Below are 25,466 nucleotides of genomic sequence, written 5' to 3'. Positions count from 1 at the left end.
TTTGCATTTCTTTTTTTAACCTCAGATTATTTTTTTATTTCTTTTTTCCCTTCTTAGTTTTATGAGAAAAATTATTTATTTATTTTTATTTAGGATGAGAAAGTACATTTTACATAATAACTACCATTGCAGGCCTGCAACTATTAAATCACATTACTTCATTAATTCATTCATTCATTTATTCATTCATTCATTTATCTTCCTGTTTAGGGTCACTGGATTGTTGGAGCCAAACTACCATTGGGCACCCTGGACAGTCTGACCGTCCATCACATGGCTAATAAAGCACATCATTTCCTTGAAGGGCTGTCTAAACGTTTAGCTGTTGATGATAAAATTTTCTGTCAACATATTTTGCCACTTCAAACTGGAAAATGGAAATGTATGTACAAAGGTAATTTGCTTTTCAATAAAACTTACTCAAAAAGTTTGACAATTATGAGCAACTCAGACATAACCAGACAGTGAGGAAACTGTTTGAATAAAAACATGTAATTTTTATTTCACAAAATACAACAATCATTAAATTACAACCACACAGTAAATTAATTTTTAAGAATTCAGTGTTTCCCATGAAGTGAATACAACCATACTTATTAGTTTACCTTTGTCATAATTGCCTTATTGATTGTTAGATTTTAGTAATATTTGTGGTTTTCCCCCAAAACCTAAAGATCCCTTCTGTGTAGGTCTTCTTTTGAGAGCTCTTTACTGCAGCTTCCTGCTTTGCTGCTAGAGAGTAACTCAGTTCTGCCCCGCCCAGTTCTGCCTCTCCGCCTCTAAAACAGGCCACCCATCTGGTCTTCTTTCTTCTGGCCCTCTCGCCCCTTCCTCACTCATAGAAAGGTGCCAATCACTATAATTGGCACCCCACAGATCAATTGTCCCATCCCAAAGAGGTGCCCCTCTCAAACGTCTGAGCCAACAGGGCATAAAAGTGCCATATTACCTTCAGTGCTTTGACAAAGCTACATGTTGTTCTTTATTTCCATATAGTTTTTCACATCCATTTATGGCAGCTTTGGTATGAAATCATCAAAATGTGATTTAAATAAAGAGTTGGTTAAAAGCAAAACCAGATTCCTGTTCATCTGTCGTTATTGTGGACAAGCTTTACTATTCATTTAGCAGGAAAAAAGAAAATGGACCATTTTTATTATTTTTGTATTTTACTTTTTTATCCATCACTGTAATACAAAATCTTTGACTACCAGTATAATATTTAGTACCGGTATATTATTTTGAGGTTTTGCTTCCCTTTTTAGTTTTGTTGCTGTGGATTCTTTTTTTTCAAATACCGGTACATAAAACTCAGCAAAAGCAAAAACTTCAAAGGCTCAACCTCTACCCAACAGACCCAGTTGGTTCCAGGTAATCTGGTCAGATCTCAACCAGATTTGGTCAAATCTTGAGAATGGCTTGAGAAAGGATTGTTAAACCAGATTATTTTGGTTTAGATAGGGATCAAACTGTCTGTGTGTGTTTTTCAAAATTTTGTGGCAGGATTGGGACTCCTGGGATCTAAAGAAAGACAATAAATCTGGATTATCCCGAACTTAGTCAGAGATACAGAGGCTCTTACGATACTGCAGGTTAATGTACTTGAACCGCAAAACAGCTCAGTTTCCTGCACCTTCCAAACGGCCCATGCTGAAAAGGAAGTTCTTGTTTCTATCTAAAGAAAAATGTTTCAATTGGTTTGCTTCAATTGATCTCAAAAGGTAATATTTTAATCATTGTATTGTAAATATTCTGCCTTTTTTTGTTAAAAAAAAATTTTTGGTTTATTTTCACTTACTTGATTAGCTTTAGTTTTTGATAAACTTATCTCTTAGTACATTTTGCATGTTTCTGATTTACTAATATTGTCAGGGTGCTTTTGATACTTTTTCAAACTCCTTTGGAGCAGGCTCCATTTCTGCAGTGAAAAACAGATAACCTGATGATTTTTTTAAGTGTTTACCCCTTATGATCTAAAACACACATCACAATGGTATTCAGTTCAAAAAAGAGGATTTTAGTTGAAAATAGTTTCTTCACTTTGAACTTCTGTAAAATAATAAGTCAAAAGGGGCTCTTTGTTGTTTATTTAGCACTTTACAGTATAATTCTACCTTAAATCTAAAAGCCTTTTTGGTTTAAGAAGATGTAAGGCCTCAGAGTTGGTGACACATAAACCAAAAAAATATTAATATGTTTTCAGAATCCAATAAAAACAAAATTGTCACCAGCAGTTTTTTTGTTCTTAAACAAATATGGGGGGAAAACACTAATTAAAAGGTAAAAATTATATTATTCAAAGTGCGTCAATTCATTCAGTGTCAAGTAGGCCAGAGAAGGAAGACTTTTGTGTGTCAACCAACCAAACAAAAATGTCATTAATATTTTAGGAATACAAATTCTGAGCTTTTCATGAGAAAGACCTGAAAGGTGAAAAGGTCTTTACCTTGGTTAGTGACAAGAACAAAAGAGGAGTGAGGTGTATAGTAAATCTCAGATATGCAGAGAAGGTTTGAAGGCTGATTCTAAAAATCTTTTCATTCCAAAGCCATTTGGTTTGTCCGGCCTTGATGCACTGAAGGTGATAAAATAAACAGAACACAAGAGGCAAATTACATAGACATATATTTATATGCATATGATTAAAAATACATATACATATTGTACATTATCATAGTAGAGCGTGAAACAGCTCTGACAGCCCAGAAACCAAGGTAAGCCTCTTTAAATAAGTGCAAAATGTTAATGAGACAAAGAATTGTAAAGCATATATAAAGTTTTTTTTCTGAACTTTCTTTCACATTTTTGTTTTTATCCTGGTAAAATCACACGGAGCAGACATGGAGATAAATTGTGCAAAGACCCATTCATATATATTTATATATAAAGTCATATCTACTGTATGTACAGGTTGTTTATTATAAGTAGTAGCTGGTGCTGTTTTTGTTGAAGAAGGTTTTACTGCTCAAAAAAAGCAAAGTTAGGCCCCTGTAGGACCTCGACTGTGCATAACCAGAAACCAATACCAATAAATCAGAAAAAAACAACCTTAAGAAAGTCAGTGGCCTAAAAAGGTGTGACAGGTCCTTGACAGGGTGGTGCTGATTGCATCCAGTGAGAATAAAACATCCTTACGGCAACAATGGAAAGACAAACTGCAGATTTTCTCTGTTTGTTTGCTTGTGTTGTGTGACAAAATCTCCAAAGCTAAATTTATCCAGCAATTACTGCAGATTCGTTGTCAAAAAAAAGCTAATCTATGTCTGAGCTATGACAGAAAATGCAATCAAGGCTGAAACATGAAACCTCTTCAAAAACATGCGATGCTAACTGATAAGGGAGCAGTTTTCAATCATTTGGAGCTTTTAACAGGCTGTGTTGAGCAGCTAAAGTCAGAGAAATTAAAATATTCCAGAAAGCAACGAGAGCAAATAGTTTGTTCACACTGCCATAGAAAGGAAACAAAGCAGATACAGAGAAAAAAAAATGGTGAACTAAAAACCAGGGCTTCTGACCTCTCAGCTCCATTTCTCTGCTCAATATTTGATGGCAGAGTTTGTAAATTATAGATGTGCTTATAGAAAATAATAGTGTTGAACAGGGGCGCAGGTGAAAGCTGCAAAGAGCAGCAAGCATGTTCTCTGCAGCACTGCTGCAGTCTGAAGAAAACAACAAGAAATCATTAGATTCGAGCTGATGCAACACGGGTGCAAAAAGGCCCGGCCAGCAAGCAAATATAAGGTCAGACCCCCCCCCCAACCCCACCAGAAAATGTTTCTGCAGCTGGAAGCATGCAGGGCTCTTTCAAAAACCAGACAACTATTTACTGTAAATGCATTCCCAAATTGATGTCATGGCAGTGCACTTTTTTCTTTCTTTTTTTTTCTTTTTTATGCTATGCATCAAGCCACCTTTAGATGGCCTGGGAGAAAATGAGCGCCAGAAAAAAAAAATCACATTCAGGAGGAATGAAAAGATCTAGAGGGAAAAAAACACACAAGAGACAGGAGTGAAGAGGTGAAAACTCAGCTGACACGCACAAATTGAGGCCAAACTCTGGCAAATGACTGGTTTTCACAGGTGATTTTTGTTTTTCTCTGGACAATAAAGGAGCTTGAATAAATGTCATCATATGAAAGAGAAACAAATAAAACCACCTAATGCTTGTCATAAATAAATTTGACTTGTTCAAGTGCAGATTCAACTTCAAATCTGCAAATTCAATGCCATAGACCTAAAAAGAACAGGATGTTAACTGGCTAGTTAATGCAAAATTTAATTGCATTAATTCAGACTACCAAGGAAAAAAATAAAGTGCTTTTAAAAATAAAGTCAGAAGAAATACTTTCATTGTTGAAATGTGGATGGGTGACAGGAGGCTGAGCCATAATGGCAATAAAGGAAAGCAGAAACTTAAAAAACATAAAATTAATATGAAGGACAGCGGGATAACAAATATGCTAACCTCCTGTAGTTCCACGTTAATAAAACTAATACCAAAGATGTTGGAGGAAAAAGGGCAAAATAAGCGAATGTTATCAAATAGTTATGCATCCTTACAAAAACTCCAACAGATAAGTCTGGGATGTATTTTATTTCTGTGATTTCCTGACAAGAAATCTTCACAAACACTCACTTTAAGTACATGTTGGAGCCCCAAAGTGAATATTTAAGGTAAAAACTTGCAGATTGGTTCTCAATTTTTATCAACAAGCGCTGCAGCTCCAACACAGTAATCCCCCGACTTAGATTTGGTTTGAACGTTTTCAGCACCAAACTTTCTCTGAGTCTGATTTTGCCTTTTTTTTTTGAAAGATGTACACATGAATCTGTGCCGAGAAGTCACCCGACATCAGCTTGCTTCATTGACCGGAGGGGGCACCTCCAAAGCTCTGTCTGCAAATCACTTTGGCAAACTTTCCAGTTTCCTTTTTTTTTTTTTTACGCTGAACCATCAACTGCAGATATGTGGATTCGCCTTGCTTGCCCAGATCCTATCACTTACTGTTTCATACACAAACACAACCAAAGAAAGAGTTTACAAAGACTACAGCTGGACACCAAACAGACTGATATTAAAATGCTACGAGTCTTTTTTTTTTTTCTTGTTTGTTTCTATTGTGATAGCACACCAAATAAAATCCAACATGGCCACGGGAACAGGTATAGAAATGTGGACATACTGCTGTGGTTGAAAGACCTCCCCTCTCATTCAGACGTCTTTCTGGGTTTTTTTCTGAAATATTCTTGTCAAGTATTTTTTTTCTTCTCCCTGAACAGTAAATGAAGGCCTGTAGAGAGAAATCAGACAGACAAACTCACTAGACACAAAGTGAAGAGTCACTTAAAGCCACTGTGCTGACAGTGGTGATAAAAACATTTGTCTGCAACAAACACACACAGCAAATCTTCAAAAAAATTTGTTTTTTTGTAATGTGGATGAGTGGAACTGTCCCTTTCCATCAAGTCCTTTTCACCATTTTGTGACAGTGTACTAAACAGTGCTGTGGCACAAAATGGTGCTGTGAGAAAGCAACCAGAGCATCGTCGTGCTCCAAGGTGCCCTCTTGACAGGGTGACAGGGAGGAAGCTAAAACAGGAACTTCCTGTTTAGGAGACTGTCTTCTTCCCGCCTAGATCTGCCTCCTTCCTGTCCAGCCGCATGTATGGCTCAAAGGCAGAGGAACCGCAGCCATATGAGGAGGTCAGTTCGTGATGGGCTCCCCCCAGGAGCGGCATGGAAAAGCAGAGGGAGTGTGGTGGTGGGACTCCCAGCCTCGGTGATGGCGGAGTGCCGCCCAGAGAGGGAAGGGAAAGTCCAAATGTCCCGCCTGGCAGGGAGCTGGGAGGGGTGCTGCTGCTGATGCCAGGGGAGGTGGAGGAGCCCCCACCTGGACTGCTGAGCAGGGAGCCATTGGCTGGGTGAGCTGGAGGCCCCAGTAGAGAGTTTGGAGGCGGGGCGGGTCCTGACAGGAGCCGGCCCTGCTCCAAGAGGCGGAGGATGTTGCAAGTGGCCAAAGACTCGGACGTGGAGGAAGAACGTTTGTCGGAATCCTTGGTTGTGTCCTTTTTCTGTTTGGTCCGACGATTTTGGAACCACACCTTGACCTGAAACAACAAAAACCATACACACACTTAATTAAAGAGTCTGAAAACTTCAAAGTAAAAGAGCTGGAAAAATAAATAGGAAAAAACTTGCCTAAGAGTATTTTCTAACAGCCAAACATTACAAAACAAACAAGCAGATTTATTTTTGTTTTATTTTTTCATTTATTTTAATATTTTTCTCAAAGATCTACAGTCTGCAGTCTTGGGGATTGATGACTTTGGCCAAAGGTATTTCCCCAATCAGCTACAGATATTAAAACTATCCCTTGCTTTCATTTTATTTATAGTAAAACAAAGGAAATTCAAGAATTCAAAGTCTTGAACAAGTCTTTACAATAAATCCATGAAAGTTCATGGTTGAATTGGGAAACATTATTAAAGGAAAAAACTTTGCTTCACGTAAGTCTATAAACATTTTAAATATGCAGGGCATGAAATGTGCAAAAAGAATCAAGTTGGTAAGAAAATCATTTTTGGAAAAAAAATGAATTTAATGACTTGGGGAAAACCTAAAAGAATTTTATGTTGGCTTTAATACAACACTTTTATAAATATAGAATTAAAATTTAAAATGTTGTACGTCAAAATAAAAGGCTAAAACTAGAGAATTGTTGTTTTATGTAACAATGACAAACACAAACAATGAGTTTGAGACTGAAGGTCAGTGAGGCTTGTTTGCTCACAAAGGGCTCCAAAGGGAGTATTTGAATTAAGACAGCATAAAAAACATTTTTAAAACCACAACGATTTGGATGCAAATCTTTCAAATGTTCTACCATAAACTAAATAGTAGATAAATAAAAAGAACAAAATTAACAAAACTACAAATTAAATTTTTTTATGAGCTTTATAACCCCCCCCCCCCCCCCCCCCGACATTTTACCAAAGAAAATTATTTTTATTGACATTTTACATTTCGAAACATGACCATTTTCAAAGGTTCTTAGCTACGAATTAAATTTAAATGAAAAACAATTTCTCTGTTTTTGTGCATTTCTTAAATTGCTACATTATATAAAGAAAAAAAATAATATTCTTTAATTTCTTACATTTTTTAGGACTTCAACTGCCACCAAGGCTTATTCCCTATCTTTTATAAGCACACTTTTGTATATTTCTGTGGGCTGTGGGTGTTGAGACATTTATTCAAATGTGAATATTTATTTTTTACAAAGTTTTACAAAAGTTAAAAGTTAATTATAACAATTGATGTGATGATTTTTTTTAAGTTTTTGTTCATTTTTGCCATGAAAAGTGTCCAAATTGTAAATGTAAATGTAAGGGGGGGCACCGGGGGTTAAAGGGTCATGAGCCATTTCTCTAGCAGGAGCACAGTGACAACAGCTCGGTGAACTCCACCTGCCCTTGTCCTTCATGTTTAATTGATGGCGTGTAACATGACTTCATAGCAGCTGGACAACTCGCAGGGTGTTGTGTGTGTTGATTTCAGGGAACAGAGGAGTCATGGGAGATTACTGTATGGAAGAGCCACCACAGAGAAATCCCAAGAATGAAATATGCAAACGGTGCTGACCGAGACACACCAAGGTGCGTGTCAGCACACATTCAGAGGAATTCAGAGGTTTGCAGTTTGACAGGTGCAAATTATCAGCAAGCTGTCTGATTTGCCCTCAGTGCAGGCCAAATATTGTTTAAAACCCCCATGATTTATTTGCTGTGAATCTCCTTTATTGTGTAGGTGAACAAAAAGACACAATGTGTGTTTTAGTGAATTTCTGAAAGAAATATGCTAAATAAATTTTTAAAGTTCAGATCCAATCATCTCTTGATCTATTTTCAAAGCATTCCCATTAGTCTTTTACTTATGATTAGGCTGTTTTTAGCCAAAACATTTTTTTAAACTTGTATAGTTTTCTAGGACATAGTTTCAGCAAAGCGGCAATAGTTCATTATAAAAATCCCGCTAGCTTTCAGCCCCTCACACTCCCAATCTAACATTACCTCCCAATCTAACATTACCTCCCAATCTAACATTACCTGTGCAACAAATATGGCGAGCAATATTGGAGCTATCCAGTCATACAATTTTGAGGCACACGAGGATAACAGAGACGCAAGTAGACGCATCAGAATGGAGGGGAACAGGGAGCTTGTGGCCTGCTGATTGTAGCTTCCATGTCACTAATAAAAGCTTTTTCAAACAACATTTTTGTCTGCTCCTGATTCACAACAATTTGAATAAAGAAATACTCAGTGATGCAAATTTAAACTTCATTTTCATTATGCATCATCATGAGAAAAATGCTACAAGAACATGTTAAAAACACCAAAAACACAATAGGACCCACTCCTTTCATAAAAAGCATAAAACTAATAATGAGATGCATGGATACAGTTTTAGTCTTTGTAAATTATATTTTTCAAAACATGGGTTTACAGGAGTTTTATCCAAAACCTGGTAATTCCTTCACCTTAACCAGTCAAACACAAGTGAAGGAAATAAAAAAATGAAGAGTCCATTTTAAATGAATTGGATGTTCAGCAAGCATCGAGATCTGAAATTAACCTAAGCATTTTATTTGTCCTCGAAGTCTCCATGGCAACCTTCAAGGTTAGATCCTATTATTTGAAAAGAAGACTTTGAAAACCAGCCAAGATACTTGTTCACTCAAGTTATTAGATTACACTTTGGACAGTTCTAGGCGGGACAGCATGTAATTAGTAATTAAAGAGAGTAAGAGGATTGATTTGGGTTGGGGGAAGTTGTGCTGTCTATTTACAGTCTGTGAAAAAACAAATAAACAAAAATAAAATTAGCCAGGTTTTAAGCTCCTTAGTTTCTAGATTTTATTTTATTCAACTTTTTTAGCCCTTATTTAAGGGTTGGATTTTTTTTTAATAAGTGCAATTAGTTGCAAACAAAGCCCAATTTTTGGGGGCCTCTTCACCTGAGACAGAGTGTTCTTTTAATCAAGTGTTAGATGGTATCACTTTCTTGTAGCAGCAGGCTCAAGAAACAGTTAGCACAGGTGAGATCATAGTTTCAGCTTCTGACCATGATGCAAATAATGGGATCAGGGAAGATCCCATAGCTCAGAGAAGAGAACAGCAGGTCTAACTACTCCAAAAAAGGCAGACTGGAGATGCTCATGAGAAGGACGAACAAGAGGAAAGAAGTTGCCAGGTAGCTGAGATAAACATCATAAAAAATTGGCTGCAGCGTTCTCCTCTTCATCTCAGTGGGGATTTCTTGCTCGTTAGGTCACATGCTGCCTTCCTGAGATCGCCATGTGCATTTCACTTATGCGCCAACGCCTGCCAGAAACAACCACATCCCATAAAAGGCTTTCACAGCAGATGAAACTCAGAGCCAATCCCTTTTCTTTATCTCTGCTGTGGGTGTGTCTTTGTCTGCTCACATCGCAGTTCCTCTATCCACTCCTAGGGAGAAAAAAAAAGGGGGGGGGGGGGCTTTCTGGCGTTAAACAGGGATTTTTTTTTTAGACGGGTGGAAATGATGAGTAGAGAAGAAAGCAATACTGCATTTGGTACATCTACACTATTGGATCTAAATCCTTTTTAATGGGATCCAGGGTTCAGAGCTGGGGCAGAGATTACCAAGGGAGATCTGCATGTTGCGTGACCTGCATTTGCCCCAGGCTTCACCCTCTGGTCTGCAAGGGAATAGTTAGCAACCAGGTGAAGATGTTTGGACCAAAGATGTTGACGCTGCTGCCAGATCAGGAAAAAAAAGCTGAAAATGCGATTTAACTTTTTTTCCCCTTCTATCCACTGATGTTTTAGGTCAGGTCTCTCTGGCATCCTCTTTTGTAGTTTTCATCTTTTTAAATTACCTCATCAGATGCCCTCAATAACAGGGCAACAGCTGCTGCTGTGTGAGGATATTGTTCTCTCAAATCTATTCTGCCCTGTTTTTGACTTACAGACTAAAAGCTGCTGGTTCTTCTAAAAGAAGTAAATCTTTAGGTTAAAGTAAGTGTTCTCTTTAGGAGTCTAGTTAACTGCAGGTCACACTACTGGGAATGAGTGTGGTCAATTGTGTGAGTATATAAAGAAAGAAAACACATGAATATTTATTTATTTGTTGGTTTAGCTCTGTATTGCTCTAATATAGAAAATGCATTCAGACAAACAGCAAATAATTTCCTATACATATATTACTCGGGTAAGAGCTGAAAAAATGAAAATGATGGAGGTAAAAATGGGTGGTGGGAGGGTTTTTGAGGTCATGGGGGAAAGATGATGAGGCTTGGGTTTATGAGCGCACAGGCCACACAGCCAATTGGAGGCCGGCGTTGTGAACACGGAGCAGGCGGGGGAAAGAGGTAAAAAGGTTAAGCCAGATCGAGGCCCAGTGTACCGATCAAGTAAGTATGCATGCGTGGGTTCAAGAACTCACGTAAGCCTCACTTTGTGCCAGGCCCCAAACCAGGCTGCAGCGGCAGTACGAGCCGCGGTGGAGGGCATTAAAGGAGACAAACCCTCTGCTTGATAATGCAAAGTGATCTGCAGGATTGTATCAGTAAAATCTTTTGTACACACACTTTGTAACTCTTTCACACATTATGTGACCTCATCAGCAACTCGCTGCTTTCACTGTGACCCTGTTGAGAACCCCTGATCCCAGGCATGTGACAGACCCACAATGAAAACACTTTGACATTGTACCAGGCGCTCCTGGGGCTATTGAACTGTACACAACTGACCAACGGACACTTGTATGTAATGAGCCGGTGGTAGCTCAGTAGAAGTGTGGATGATAGACCTGGGGCTGCTCTTAGGGAGCAAACATAATGGTACAAACTAAAAAACTTACTGGAAATCTGATCGATGAAAAAGAAGATACCAGCAGCATAAAGGATAGAAAACTTCATTTTTCCTCCTTCACCTGCTGACAGTCTTTATTTTAATAGTTTTTCTATGATTTATTAAATAATTTTTCAGCTTTGGTTCAGCCTGATAACTCAAAGAGACTTTCATTGTCAGTTAATCCTACAAAACTTCTGCAGGAGTTTTTCTTTTGACAAAGTGAAAAAAGAGCAGATGTCAAAGCATTAATTCACCCACGTGTTGAATAATTAATTGTGTCAGTTCAGCATTGTAAAGTTCATTGCCTTTTCTCCTCAGCTCCTGTTTTATTTCCATTTTCTGTTTTCATTCCCTGACCTTACGTTACCTTCGTGCCTGATACCATCTTCCTCTGAAGCGATGCAGCATCATCATTATCATCACATTTCAGCTGACCTCTAAACCTGGAACCATGTCCGGTCATGGTTCAGCTGGGGGTTAACCCCGTCTTACAGAATGGCTGGTAGATATGGCTGACTAATCCTCCTTAGTGCAAAAGCACTTGGGACTGTTATGAAGCCCATCTCTTTCTCTCCCTTCAGCCCTCCTTCTTTCGTTTCTCCCTTTGCTGCCTGTCCATCAACTGTCCTCCTCTCCCTTGGGTGAGCCCTGCAGGACATGGCACACATTTTGGCAAAAAAAATCTGCACCAGTTTGTTTGCTCTCTGTGACTTGTCTTGCTTGTCACCCTGAAGTCACTTATATTTCCCATCCTGCTCCTTTTCCATCCAGCTCTGTAAGACCCTGATATCTTTTTTTTTTGTGTCTGTTGTTGCAAGAAATAACCAAAATACAAAGTATTTCACAATGGATTAAACTTCCTAGTAAATATCAAACTGAACTCATCTGGCAAAAATAACTGCACTAGAATGAATTAAGATGCTTTCCATAACATGATTTACAGCTAAGTCTGTAAATGATGTATGTTGTGTGCTGTAATTTTATAATATTTTCACAAGTATAAGTTTAAAGCTGGACAAACAGAATTTTAAAAAGCTATATATTTGTTTCATTTAATTTCTTAATAATCCTAAAGTGTTTAAAATTTAAACAGCCTTCAAAAAAGTCGTGTTGTTATGTATTTTTAATGGCTCAGAGTTTTCCCCACGTGAAAGCCTCTGCATTTATGATGCGTACTCTTGAAATGTCTTTAACTTCAGTTTCTACTACGGAGATTCTGCATGCTAGCGTCAGGACAAATCTGTTTTTAAATGTTAGCAAAAGGAGAAGTTATCTATTTGATTCTCGTGAATTGATCTGTAATGAGAGTTAAATTAGGTTTGAGAGACCTGCTGAGCACAATTTGCTACCAAATTCTGTAATAAGATCTGATTGCTGAAGCTATTTTGGAACTGCAAAAATGTGTACATTTAGCCTGAGAAAATTCCATCTAAAAAGTATTTCATCCATTTTTTTTTAATCCAATAAGTTCATAAATGTCCCCCAAGAGCTATATGAATGGCTTCAAACATTCACCCTTTAGGCAGAGAGTGCAAGTCAATGAGGATGCATTGGTGTGAACAATGAAAACTTTCTGTTTCCAATTTGTCTGCTTTCCCATTTCCAGATCAACAGAAAGATTATATGATGCTTACATGTTAGGAAAATGACACCATCTTCAGCCTCCTCCACCATCCGCATGGCCAGAAGATGGTAAAGTAAGTCAATGCAGTGCAAGAGGGAGTAATCAAAGATGAAGCCAAATACGACTTAATTACTGTTATGTTCTGATAATCTAATCAACTGATTAAATTATCTAGCTCATTGGTAGGTTCCTGAGTATCACCGAAGTTCCCATTTTAGAGGCTGGATGACTTTTTTGCAATGCCACATCCGGAGACCAAGAGTACAGACGCAGAAAGTGTGTGTGTGTGTGTGTGTGTGTATGTCTGTCTGTCTGTCTGTCAGGCTTCCTTCCTACTTCTTTCTCTGTTCTTAAGGTTTGCACAAATTGTGCACTGCACGGCTCTTTGCTGCATCTGCAAGCTACATGTCCAGACTAGGTCCTCTACCTATTTTCCAGACAAGTGTCCAGACATGGTGTGTCTGGACCACCCTGTACACAACAAGGACATTCACTGCAAGAGGATGCAACATGCAGATTTGTCAGTGCCACCATTTAGCAGAGAAAGACACAGGCGAATCCATTTCAGGGATTCATGCCATAAAAATGTTATTACTCTGTAATGTACATACGCATTTAGATATTTAAACTGTCTTTTTAGCGTTATGCATTAATTTATTTCAAAAATTGAAGAAAGAGGAATACAATAAAACGGTGCACAACAAACAGGATTTGGGCTCCATGAGGTTCAGAACAGGGCTACCGGATTCACTCCTGCCAGAATATGTTTCCATGGGAACACATGCCTCACAGATGGCCCAGAGCAGGTTATTTTGAACATAAGAGGTCTTCATATGTAAGAGCATCACCTACTGACTAATCAGTTCTCTTGGAAATGTCGTCAGCATTCCTAGAGGATCTGGAGCAGCTGATGTGCAGATCCTGACGCACTCTGATAGGAGGGCCAGACACAAAAAGAGCCACAAACACTGAGGCTTTCCCTGAGCAGATTCTCAGAAATCTGCTCCGCTAATAAAACAAAGTGATACAATATAAAAAAGTTATTGAAGATTCGTACCAGACAGTTTCTTAATCCCAAACAAAAGTTTGATATAAAATCATCTTTGAGTTATTATAAAAGGTCTCACAGTCGTCTTTTAATCCTGATTATTTGTTTTCAAAGACAGAGCTTCTACAGCGGCAGGAGTTCATTAGAAATTCAACTCGGAGTTGTGGGCAGGATCTTAGGTTTAGAGCAACTCCACCCCTTTTCCCCTCCATGTTACTGAAAGGTCAATGTCTACACGCTCTCCCGCTAGCTTACAGATCCTCACACCCTCAATCTAACATTAGTACTGCAACAAAAATGACGAGCAATATTGGGACTATCCAGACGTACAGTTTTAAGCCAGATACCAATTCACAAAAGGAAAAAAAAGACGCACATTGATCTAGTCGTCTGCAAACGGATGCATCAAAATGGAGCTAAGCAGGGAGCTTGTGGCCCACCCAGCGTATCTTACGTCACAAACACAATCTTTTTTAACCCTTGTGCTATCCTAGGTGCTTTAACATTGGGAGTTGGGTCATCTAGACCCACTAGACAGTGCGCTGAACCTTTTTTCTTCAATGATTTGTGATCTTCACTGTTACCATGGATTACATGAAATCTTTCCTCCTTTATCCACCTTTGTCATGGTAGGGAGAACACGTCAATGTAAGGGTGGGGTCATCTAAGATAGCACAAGGGTTAAACTGCAATGTTTTCATCTGCTCTTGATTTATTGGGATTTGGATAAAAAAAATACAAAGAAATACAATTTTGAGCTGAATTGTCTTTATACCTGTCCTCCATCATGAGAAAAATGCCTCATAAACATGTTAAAAACACAATTTTTTATGAAGTGGGTCTTTATGGTTTTAAACGCATATTCAACCTGACGTTTTGAGTACAATATCCCAATTCCTTATGTGCATGCAGTACATTTAAACTTTTTCTGGTAACAAAACAGTGTTTGGGGTTGAAATGTGAAGCACCCCATGATATTTTAGCCCGAAAAAACACATTTCATTTTTATTTCACAACCATACACAAATCACCCAAAAAAAAATTAAACTGTTATTTGAAACTTAAAAAAATATTATTTTTTTTGCTGTTCAGTGAATTTAACCTAATATACAAAATATAGAGAAATGTGGTATTAAAAGAATATTTGATGTTGCTTCACAAAGGGTGAAGTAGTTCCTTCAAACGGCAACAACTGATCACAAACACTTTCTGCCAAGAAACTTCAAACCACTTTGCTTGACTGGTAACCAGAACAAAGCAGGGATTTTTAATGCAGGTGGAAAATATGTGAAACAGGCCCCAGCCTAAAAGCAGCGTCAAATGTGACATCAGTGGCAAAGAAAAAAAACTTTACTAAAAGAAGCTTCTCTGCTTCTCTTGTATGTGGGAAAAGTGACCCAGCCACCAAGAAAAGGTTGCCTTTTTCCCCCCAACAACATATTGCGACAACTTTGTTGTGTGAAGGTTGGAATGTGTTTTAAGGAAAATGGAAAAAAGTTATGAACAGACCCAGGTTTGAAGCATTTTGTAATTTGGCTGTGAAATACACAACCTTGATTAAGCATTAAATTTGATGAAACGTATCAGATGTGTTGTGCGTTCATAGATTCATGAAAATGTATTTACTTGAAGGCTCAGTAAGGACATCCAGCCCATGAAAATTTTTATTTTGGCTCCTTTTTTTAACTTTGGTGTCACTGAGTCAAACTAAATTCAGCTTTTTACATAAAAAATCATCATAAAGCAGGTGCCTCTATCTGGAGGTTAGATAAAGTCACTGGAATCCGTTTCTACATTGGTAGAGGGATGGGGTCTTGAGACCACTTTAGTTTGATGGTCAGCCTTTTCTCTGCATGATTAGCCACTGAACTTAGTTAAGAAAAGCTTTTGGTTCATTCTGAATTGCAGCTTCTGGGTTCTTCCCAGATCCATCACTAAGGGATGAGAAGAGTCTTCCTGAAATGAAAACCCTGAACCCGTCTGAATGTAAAGTATCTAGAAAGGTAAAATGGCAACATTTCATAAGCATGACTGCACTGGAGAAATGTCTGCAGGCAGCGAAACACATGTGAAACTGATCTTAGATGCATCATCCACTTGACCTAAAAAAGCTGCCTCCCTGCAGGAAAAGGTGCTTATGCTGACACTGCAATTTGTTGTCCTCCGGATTCATGTTTTTGTGTTTTTCTCTCGCTTAATGTTCAAACTCGTGGTATCTTAAAAACATTAGGATAAGTTTTTTGTGTTTTATTATGAAATTTTCATTTTAAAAAGTTCAAAGTATCCAGTTCAATCAAACCCACTAGATATGCATTCATGCATAAATTCTATAAATATTTAGAAAATAAATGTAAGAAATTCTATTGTACGTGTCAAAGTTTGGATAATTTTTAAGTTACTTGCTCATGAGTGTTTCAAATTGTTGAGAATCCTTGAGTAACACATCAATTAGGATTTGTGTCAGAATTTCAACATCTCTGACAGCAATTTCAGAGTCTCTGCAGTGATTTTAGTTTTGAGCAGTCATTCATAAACACACTTTGAGGAGATGAACTCTAATAGCACATATACATCAGATAAACCTTCCTACACAGAAAAAAAGCAGTCAGCATAACTGTAATCATCTGCAATTAGTTCTCCACATCTGTGTGTTGTTCAGCCAGATTTACATTCAAGATTAAGTACAATTCCATGAGCAAGCTCGCTGCATTTTAAGCTGTCAGATTAAACTGGTTCAACACAGCAACCATTAAGTCCATAGCTTCTTCATGGACTGGATACAAATAACAGAAGGCTGACCCAGTAGCATCTTCTGTCATCTCAGCTGGAAAACTGGGGATTTAAAGTTACTTGAGATGTCTTCATGCCTCTTCAAGTATTTCATGTCATTGACACCAAGTCAGAGGTAATGCATGTTGAAGAGCATGCAGGAGTGTAATTTAGCAATAAATTGTGTTAAAGTACAGTATAGGTGGAGTTTCATGACAGAAAAAGTACAAATAATGTCAAAATGCTCTGGCCTGCAGCCTTAAACGTCAACATACCTTCACAATAAGAGCAGAGAGCTGCTGTTCTGTAATCATCTCTGAAGATACTGCTCATCAGGGCAGCAGAAAGGAGTCTGTGTGCACCCAACCCCCTCCCTTCCCCTGTAGCGGAGAGCCACCTGCTGGGACGAAGGCTGAGGTCCAAAATGGCAACAGATTTCTCAGTAATTTGTTACGAGGGACCAGCTTCTCAGTGTTTTTATCCTGACAAGAGGATGCAACTTCTGGAGGTTACCAAAAGAAAAAAAAATCCTATACATGTGTTGAACCTCTCATTTCAGAAAGAGTGTGTCATCCACAAAAAAGCAGACACTTGTGCGAGTCCGCAACAGCGAGGACACAAAAAATGGGGTTTTCTTCCTAAATAAATATTAGGAAAGATAGCATCACTTTATTAGTTTGTTTGTTTGTTTAATCACTTACTTCCTCACTTATTTATGATTTGTGCAGATAAAACTGACATTAAACTTGCATTAGAAACATCTAATAATTCATTTCTAAAATTGCCCTTTTATAATAAAATAAAAAAGTTTACCACCTTCATAAAAAAAATCTTTGTTCACATCTGCTGAAAGTTTTATAAAAATAATTACTGAAAAAATATAGAAAAGAAACTGCTACAGACAAGTCAATGTTAGGTGGGATAAATTAAGGTTTCTGTGCATTTTGACCATATTATAGGCTACGTCTCGGAAACAAAAAGTTTTTTTAAACTAAAAATTTATTTTTTTTCAAATAAAAGTGTTGATAAATATATTTCAGAAACACGAAAAATGCTCGTGAATTTGCCGTGAATTTGACCATATTCGTCGAGGATTTTGGTTTTCCAAAACTGCTCGCGCTGTGTCGCTTTTTTAAGGTTTTGAATGTGAACTTTATTGTTTTTACAGTTCCGTATTGTGTTTCATAAAGAGCAGAAGGCAGTTTGTTTTAAATGAATAATTAAGAATCTCTAAACGCTAAACTGTTTCGTTCTTGTCTTAAACTTGAAATAAGTTCTAAAATGTGCCAAAGATTATTTAACGCACAAATAAAAAGCTTATATATTTCCAGTGTGGAACATTGGCCTATAGCCTAGCTCTACAGTGTCCAAAAGCTAGCATTCAAATCCGCTTGTTTTTTAAATGGCCAATCAATTGATTTTTTTATTAACATTTTTAATCACTAGTAATAACAACAAATGGTAGCCATTACGCCTAAAATTTAGATTAAAAAAACGGGTAATTTTTTAACACTTATGAACCAATAGTTCTGCATTACATGTATGCTATTACGCTGCATTTATAAATTGAATTGAAGGTTTTATTTATTTATTTATTCATTTATGGAACTAAAAAATCGGATACCCTCAAGGTTGATGAATATATCCGATTTCACGTTGTTTGATGACCACCGTTTATTTTTTTATTTTTGGTTCAGCAAAAAAAAAAAAAATTAAAAGAAAGAGTGATGTTGTAGCAGCATTCGTAACTAATAAATAAATAAAGGCAAAAAAAATCTGTTGATCTGAAGAAGCTTTGAACTCTGTTTAAATGCCTTTAAACCTGAAAAACGTCATTTTCTGTGCAGTGCGCTCGTTGCGCGGGACCAGGTTGAACACCCATTCGCTTCAAAAGCTGGTCTGAAAATGACAGAAACCCGCGTCACTGATGTCCACTAAAAGCCCCCCAGCTCTCGGTGATTTTGAATTGTTGATTTTGTTTGCACTTGAAAGCCGTTTGAGGCACTTTTCCAGCAATCCCCAACAGCAACAGGAAGCTGAGGCCCTCTCATGGTCACTGACTCACAAAATCAAGCCGTGCACGCGCAAGGCCCGCGCGCACACCATGATCCAACCACTTTTGGTAACAGTTTTCAAAGGTATTTTTATGATTCAAAGCCCAAGCCTGTAATTTCTGTGGGCAAAGTTTTTGAGGAAACTTTTTTTCCACTCAAATTCATGCAACGGAGAAAATGTCTCTGTAGTTTGGAGTTTAGGATGGCCTTGTGCACATTTTTGAGTTTGCGCAAATGAGTTAAGAGACAACTTAATGCAAGAATCTTTGGAAAATAGAAAAAACTTTCATGGATAAAGGTGACATTTAGTGACAGTGTGTGGACCATAGTCCAGGTGATTTATTTATTCCAAATACTTATAAAGATTTTCAACAGCACGAATGAACTTCACACTTTGGCAGTCAATGAAAAACACATTTATAGATGTTTCTACTCTATATCTTAAATGTTAAAATGAAAAACATTAATTCAGCCAAAAATATTGAGAAATTTGCTCTCGAGCACAAACAGGGTTTGGATAAACAGTGTCGCGAATTCCTTGTTCTTTCATTGCTGTGGGGAAACAAAGCAGTTGGGTTTTTAAAGCCCATCAACATTATGATGTCTCTTTTATTTTGAAAACTGTATTCACGGGGGACATGCGCACAAGTTTTACTCTTTGGGGGGTAAAAAGGGAAAGCATCATTTAAATAAAGCCGTGCAGCAATATTTGGGCTAAAGATGATATTTGCAGGCGATCACTTTTTGTCTTATTGTCTAGTGTGAAAAAAATTGAAAACATGGGAGAAACAACTTTCTGCTCCTTAATTTTTGATTGGCTGAGGAGCCCCCCCCCCCTCCCTCCCTCCCAGACACACACCTGTTACACTATATTGTTCATGTTGGCACAATTTATGATGAGCAACAGGTTACTAAAAAACGTTCAAAAAATGTTTTCCTTTTATAAGGTGAAAAAATAAGAAAAGTTCCTCAAAAATCAAGGAGAAGGGTTTTTTTATAAGAGTAAAATTGTGAAATTCGTTTCATTCTAAATTCAAATTTGATTCAGCATAAGGAAAACCAAAAAGTATAAAAGCCAAAAAACATTACCAATACATTTCATTGAACCTGCATTTAATATTTGTGATTTAAATTCCTTAAATTGGAAGGGATGGCTTCTTTCTTTCCTTTTAAACCATTAAAGGCATGTAATGATAGACACTCATGTAAGCTTGTGTTGATATTTTTTCTTCTAAATGCTAATAAATGTAGATGAATGACTAAATGGAAATTGTTGCGTTGGCCTGATGCGCGCTTTTGTCTCACCTGTGTTTCTGACAGGTTCAGCTGCCGGGCCAGCTCTGTTCGCTCGCGCCCCACCACATACTGACACCGCTGGAACTCGAGCTCCAGTCGGTACAGCTGCTCGGCCGTAAATGAAGTGCGCGTCCGCTTGGGCCGGTCCAGGTCCAGGCCTTTGGGCAGGACGATCTCCCGGATGGTGCCTTTGGCGTCTACAGAAAGGAAAAAAGAAACGCGCGTTGTGCCCGGATCTTTGCTCTCATTTTCAGCAGGTTTCTGTGCACACAGCGTTTCTGTATACACAGCGTGAACGGAAGTGTCACCAGGCCTATAGAATGCCAAGCTGATGTAATATTTATGAGCAGAGAAGTATGATTATGGCTTCAGGCGCAAAACAAACAACAAAATAAAAACAAAAAAGAATCAAGCCTCGCTTTTTTTGCTCCCTTTTAAAACGAGAATTCAATTTACAAAAAGCAATAAAATTGAACATTTATATTAATTCATGACCTCGGCTATACTAATATCTACAAATGCGTCATGATGTCACTCCATGTGCGCAACAAGCCAGATCACGTTTGAATGCCTGGGAGCAAACACTGCAAAGACACAATCTCTCTCATCGCATTCCATATTTCTAATCCCGGTTGACTGTGAGTGACCGAAACTCCCCACTGACTGTGAAAGTGGCATGTTGCGTGCGCTACAGAGAGCAGGAGGACGTGCGCAAAAATGAAAACAGGAGAACTGCGCTTCACCCCGAGCATCGTCTCCATTCCAAGAATTATCTGCACGTATGGAGCTTCCTGGAACAAACGGTCATAAGGTCTTTATTTCTTTCGTTCAGGGATAATACAGGTTTTGTGTGTGTAATCACATTTTCAAATAATAAGATCCGTTAATTTATATTCAATAAAATATTAATAATATGAATGCTTGTCCTTTTTTTGGCGGGGGGGGGGGGTCAAAGTTATTATTTACAATGTCAATAAACCTGTTGTTTATGTTTGCAGTCTCCCAGAAAGTGTTAAAATATTTGTTTGTATAAATAACAGAGGGTGGCGCGCAGGCTCAAGAAGAGCCCCTCCTTTATTAAGGGGTTTCTAATTTATAAAATATGAAGTTCAAAATAAAATATGAAAGATTCTGAATTAAAGATTAAACGAAACTGATTGGACCTAGTTTTCTTTTTTCCAGTGTGTGAATTTGATTATTTATTTATTTATTTATTTATTTATTTATTTATTTATTTATTTATTTATTTATTTATTTATTTATTTATTTCAATCGTTTGTTTTGTTGCGTATTTGTGCCTCAAAGAGATGCATAGCGCACACCAAAAATGGCATTAAACCGTTATATCTTTCTCCATGGAAATTTCAACCCAGATTGAAATGATCCACGAGCTAAAACGCAGTCACTTCAATGCACATTTACACACACGCACACACACCCTTCCCCCCAAGCACATAGAATGCATTGCTTCATCCATCTTTACGCACATCTAGCTGGTAAAGTCCTGCTCAACCCCTTCTAAAAATATAAATCATGCATTTCCACTATTATCAGCGTGGATTTACCCCAGTTTGTTATCAAATCGCAACCAAAAAGTTGCCGTTTTTGCCAGCATAGAACGGGGAACCTGCGGCTGCAGACAGTCCCGCTGACCTCCGGGTGACCCCGGTCTCCCTGCAAAAACCCGATCACCGAGACCCGGATTCAAGCTCAAATCCTCACAATGCCGATTTGCTCTAGAAGCGGGATTATATTGAGAGCAAAGCCTCTTCCGTTGCTTTTATCGACATCTTCTTGCACTTCTGCAGGACATTGCAAGCCTGCAGCGACGATGGTTGAGGGCAGAGTAGAAGACGGCTGTTATACATGCATGCATCTATATTTTTTTAACATTTTTTAATGACAAAAACAGTAAACAACAGCAGTAGGTCACACACACGTACAATGAAATCTATCAAAACAAACAATAAATAGACAGATATTGCTCACAATTTCTGGATTTCAGATGGAACTGGCACGAAGTCACGGTTTGAAATTTCTCTTTTCCATCAAAATCTGCTGCTTTTTTAATGTCATGAGCTCGCACCTCCCTCTCTGCATCATTTTCATGCAAATAAAAAACCAAAAATATTACAGTATTTTGTAATTTACAGAAATATTTAATTATAAAGGTGCCAAAAATATTACAACTGACCAGCAGCCACCGAAAGCAGGTGTTCCATAAAACCAAACCCCGTCTGTGAATAAATCTTTTAAGTAAATAATTGAGAATTATGGAGACTTTTGTATTCTTTAAAATATTTTACTGGTTTGATTTAAGAAAAAAATAAAGTTGAGCAACAATGTATTTTTTTTAATCCTTAGATTTCTTTAAAAATTTAGATTACATTACAATATTAATGCTTTAAAAACAGTATTAAATGAAAATGAATTTACTTTACATTGAGTTTAATGATACTTTGCAATTTTTTCAATATTGAGCCAAATTATAATGAAAATATAGCACATTTAGGACAAACATTTTATTGTTTTGCTTAGATTTATTTTGCAAACATAAATCAAAGTTAAATGACTGTGGTTTTGTAAGTTATAAAAGAAAAATAAATGTGAAACTTCGTTTGATTTTTTTCCAGTACAAAATGAAAATCACTTGTTAAATCTCTTTAAAAAACTTTTGAATTTGTTTGTTACATACATTCAAAAGCAAAATACTTATTTTAATTTTCTATATAATGGGTGCTGCCTTGTTTATATTTAAAAAACCCACATAATACTCAGAAAGAAATGCAGAGGCATGCCTTTAAAATATAAGTAAGACTAAACCACACAGATCCAGATGCTTTGTGATGATTGTTATTAATAGAGGAATGATGTTTATGTATTTATTGTCTTTAAAGGCTGTCGGTCAGGTTTTTGTGTCACTATGCACCAACTCATCTAGACGTCTTGTGTTTGTTTGTTGTTTAATTAATGTGTTAGTTTTTCAAAATAAAGGCCTGATAATGTGTTCCAGATATGCTGACAGATTAAATTTATTACTTTTTTCTCTTTTTTGGAAACACTCTACTTTAAAGCTAAGGAACACTTAAAATTTTTTTTTTTTTAATTTACATGAGGGGAGTGTTAAGGCCACCCATTGTTCCGGCTCTCTGTAGAGGTTCTCTGTTGTCACCTCTTTGCTCTTCGGATATTAAATTTGTGTTTAATTCCCATTAAAAATATGAACCGACCCAAATATAATTTTTACCAATCTGATACGCGTTTTCCACTCTGACAGTTTTAAGTAAAGTCTTTGAGGGGAATAAAAAACCATAAAATAAAAACATGAAGGGAAAACTCTGCGCGTTTGTGCGTGAAGCCAATGTTCTTTGTTTTTGTCGCCGTGCACCCACCTCTCACTAATATCCTCCGACAGTAGTCAGGGTCCACTCCTAAAAGTTTGTCGTGCCCATCCTCGCTGGAGGACGTCGGCGTGGACGCGGACGTCCCAGGCGTGTCCGTGGAACTCTGCACCGGGGACCTGCCTCCGATCTCAGTGCGGCACTTGCTCTCGATCCTGTCCGGGCACAGGGGGTTGGGTCCACAGCGGTGGCTCCCATCGCCCATAGTCGTGGCCTGATCGAACATCCACAACCAAGTTAACCAGTCTCTTAGGTAACCTCTGTTTTCCTTTTTTCTCCTTCCTGCAGTTCACTCTTCTTTTTCTACTTTCTTCTCTTTAGAAATGTTCTCCACTAGAGACGAGGAGAGCATGCCCCCACCTCTCCTGAAAAAAAAAATAGATCCACTCACAATGAGGCTACACGGTCCTGCAAAGGAACCGTTTTCAGGTGTCGCGCCATGACGCGCGGTCCGGAGTCCAAACGAAAGGAAGGAGAAGTGTCCTGCCGGAGGAAAGCAGCAGGTCTCACTTTAACTACAGTAGCCTATACGAAGCGCATGGCGACGCCTGCGAGCACTGAGAAGGAGCTGGGAGGTGACAAAAACACGCGCTGCTCACCCGCGTAAAAACAGAGTCAGACTCGTGAAAACAGGAAGAAAACCCCGTTTTTAAAAAATCTCAGTAGTGGTCACAGTTCAGCGTGATCGTGGCAGGAAGAAAAGTTTCTTCTGGTCTGTTTGGTTCGCCTCAGTTCCTGGTCAGACGGGTTGCATCCCCAGATCCTTGATGTGCATGTTGGTGCTGGTGAGGTGCATGAAGGGGGTCTTCTGCTTTTGGGGAGCTCAGAAGAAAAGATGTCTCAGTTCAGACCTTTCACAGAGAGGGGGACGGCGGGGAAGTGGGAAATAGTCAATAGTAAGTACTCGAACACTCTCTGCCTGCTTCTGCCATTTACTTCACAGCTGAAAGAAGCCAGCTTCAAAATAAAAAAAATAAAAAAACACCCCCGCCTTCACAGTCTGAGGATGCTGATGGGAGATGTGTGGATAATGTTGGGAGACGGTATTTCTTACAGAGGCAGGGACTTCCGACGTCATTTCCTGCCAGCGCAAGGCCGCAGCTGATTGGTCCCCCGGCAGGGCACGTTTTGACAAGAGGATGAGCAGCGTTGCAGCGAGGGGCTTAGTCACGGAGATATGAGACAATGATGGTGAGCTCAGGAGCGAGCCAGCAGGACGCAGCGATGTGCGGGTTTCCCCTCCGGAAAGTTTCACCGTTTATCCATCGGGAATTTTCGTGATAAAATCAATCCAAACATAAAGTGTACAACGAAAATAATCTTAAACTCCAAACAGATTTTGCACAAAAAGATGTTTAAACTTAGGTTCCTGCCAAATTGTCTGACCCATACCAGGGCAAATATGTTTTTTAAATAGAAAAACAAGTTACATTATTTTTAAAGAATGTGTCTGCAAAGACATGGAAATAAATAAAATTGAAAATTGAAATTTGCTCTTTAGATATTAACATCTTCGTGTTTTATGGTTGTTTTTTTATATCATTTCCCTCTCAACACTGAAATTGCTTTGTATGAGATTTGGAATATAATCGTTTTCTGATGATGAGAACGCACAGAGGGATGATACAAGCTAAGAAGAAAAATCTAGTTTGTTTTACAACAGCGTGGTCTTAATTGCGCAGCCCGGAGTTTGTTGTGATTGTGAGATAATTTCAGTTGGAGGGACGGAATTCTGCTCTTTACAGGTAAACACATCTTCTGGAAACACAACGCGAAAGAGGCTTTTTGAGATGTAGGGAGGAGGTGGATTATATAATTATAGTTTTGCTGTGTGTGTGTATGTATTTTCTTATTTTTCCTTATCCAAGACCGTAATTACTGCACACAGCCACGGCTCGTTACTCCTTTCAGGTGGCCTAATCTCACAGAGGATGAATAGAAACTGTCAATCAGACGCTGCACTCAGCAGCGAGACAAGAGGAGACTGATTGCTGCTGCTGCTGCTGGCCTGCTCACAAGCGCACACACATGCGCGCGCACGAGTTTTCCTCTCCATTTCTTATCTTGATTGTCTGCTAAAACCATATTCTACCCGCTTGCAAATTCGAATGTCTTTTATTGTGGAAAATAATTACGTCGTAATTTCCATTAAACGCGTAAGTTTTACGCGCGTTTTGGCACACTTTACGGATGGTTGGCGTCTTCCCTTATGCTGTAAAAAAAAGGGTAAAACATAAATGATTGTCAGTTTGCATGCTGCTGGTGACAGATTGAAACTTTGTGTTCCGCGTTGAGCATCACCGCTGAACTTTTTCTGCTCTTTAGCCACTGCGTCCCCCCCCCCCCCCCCCCCCCCCAATGACAAGCCTCCACTG

The 25,466-nt window shown here is 38.3% G+C and overlaps 1 protein-coding gene across 1 annotated transcript; it reads right to left on the bottom strand.

Moving 5' to 3' along the window:
• Nucleotides 1–476: 476 nt before the first annotated feature.
• vax2 (ventral anterior homeobox 2) lies at nt 477–24,104 on the bottom strand. The gene is made up of 3 exons (XM_023966383.1): nt 23,083–24,104; nt 19,700–19,887; nt 477–6,108 (listed from the first exon to the last, which is right to left on the bottom strand). Exons 1-3 carry the CDS (start codon nt 23,315–23,317, stop codon nt 5,611–5,613), a joined length of 921 nt encoding a protein of 306 aa, XP_023822151.1. The 5' UTR covers nt 23,318–24,104; the 3' UTR covers nt 477–5,610.
• Nucleotides 24,105–25,466: the final 1,362 nt, after the last annotated feature.

The sequence above is a fragment of the Oryzias latipes genome, chromosome 18 (assembly GCF_002234675.1).
Source record: "Oryzias latipes chromosome 18, ASM223467v1".
In the NCBI taxonomy this organism is placed as follows: Eukaryota; Metazoa; Chordata; class Actinopteri; order Beloniformes; family Adrianichthyidae; genus Oryzias; species Oryzias latipes.
This window is presented reverse-complemented; position numbering and strand designations above follow the sequence as displayed.

Coding starts and splice junctions, on each gene's coding strand:
- vax2 (XM_023966383.1), bottom strand. CDS start 23,317: ATGTTCGATCAGGCCACGACTATGGGCGATGGGAGCCACCGCTGTGGA. Junction 19,888..23,082: donor TCGGAGGATATTAGTGAGAG/GTGGGTGCACGG, acceptor TCCTTTCTGTAG/ACGCCAAAGGCACCATCCGG. Junction 6,109..19,699: donor TGAACCTGTCAGAAACACAG/GTGAGACAAAAG, acceptor TTGTTGTTTCAG/GTCAAGGTGTGGTTCCAAAA.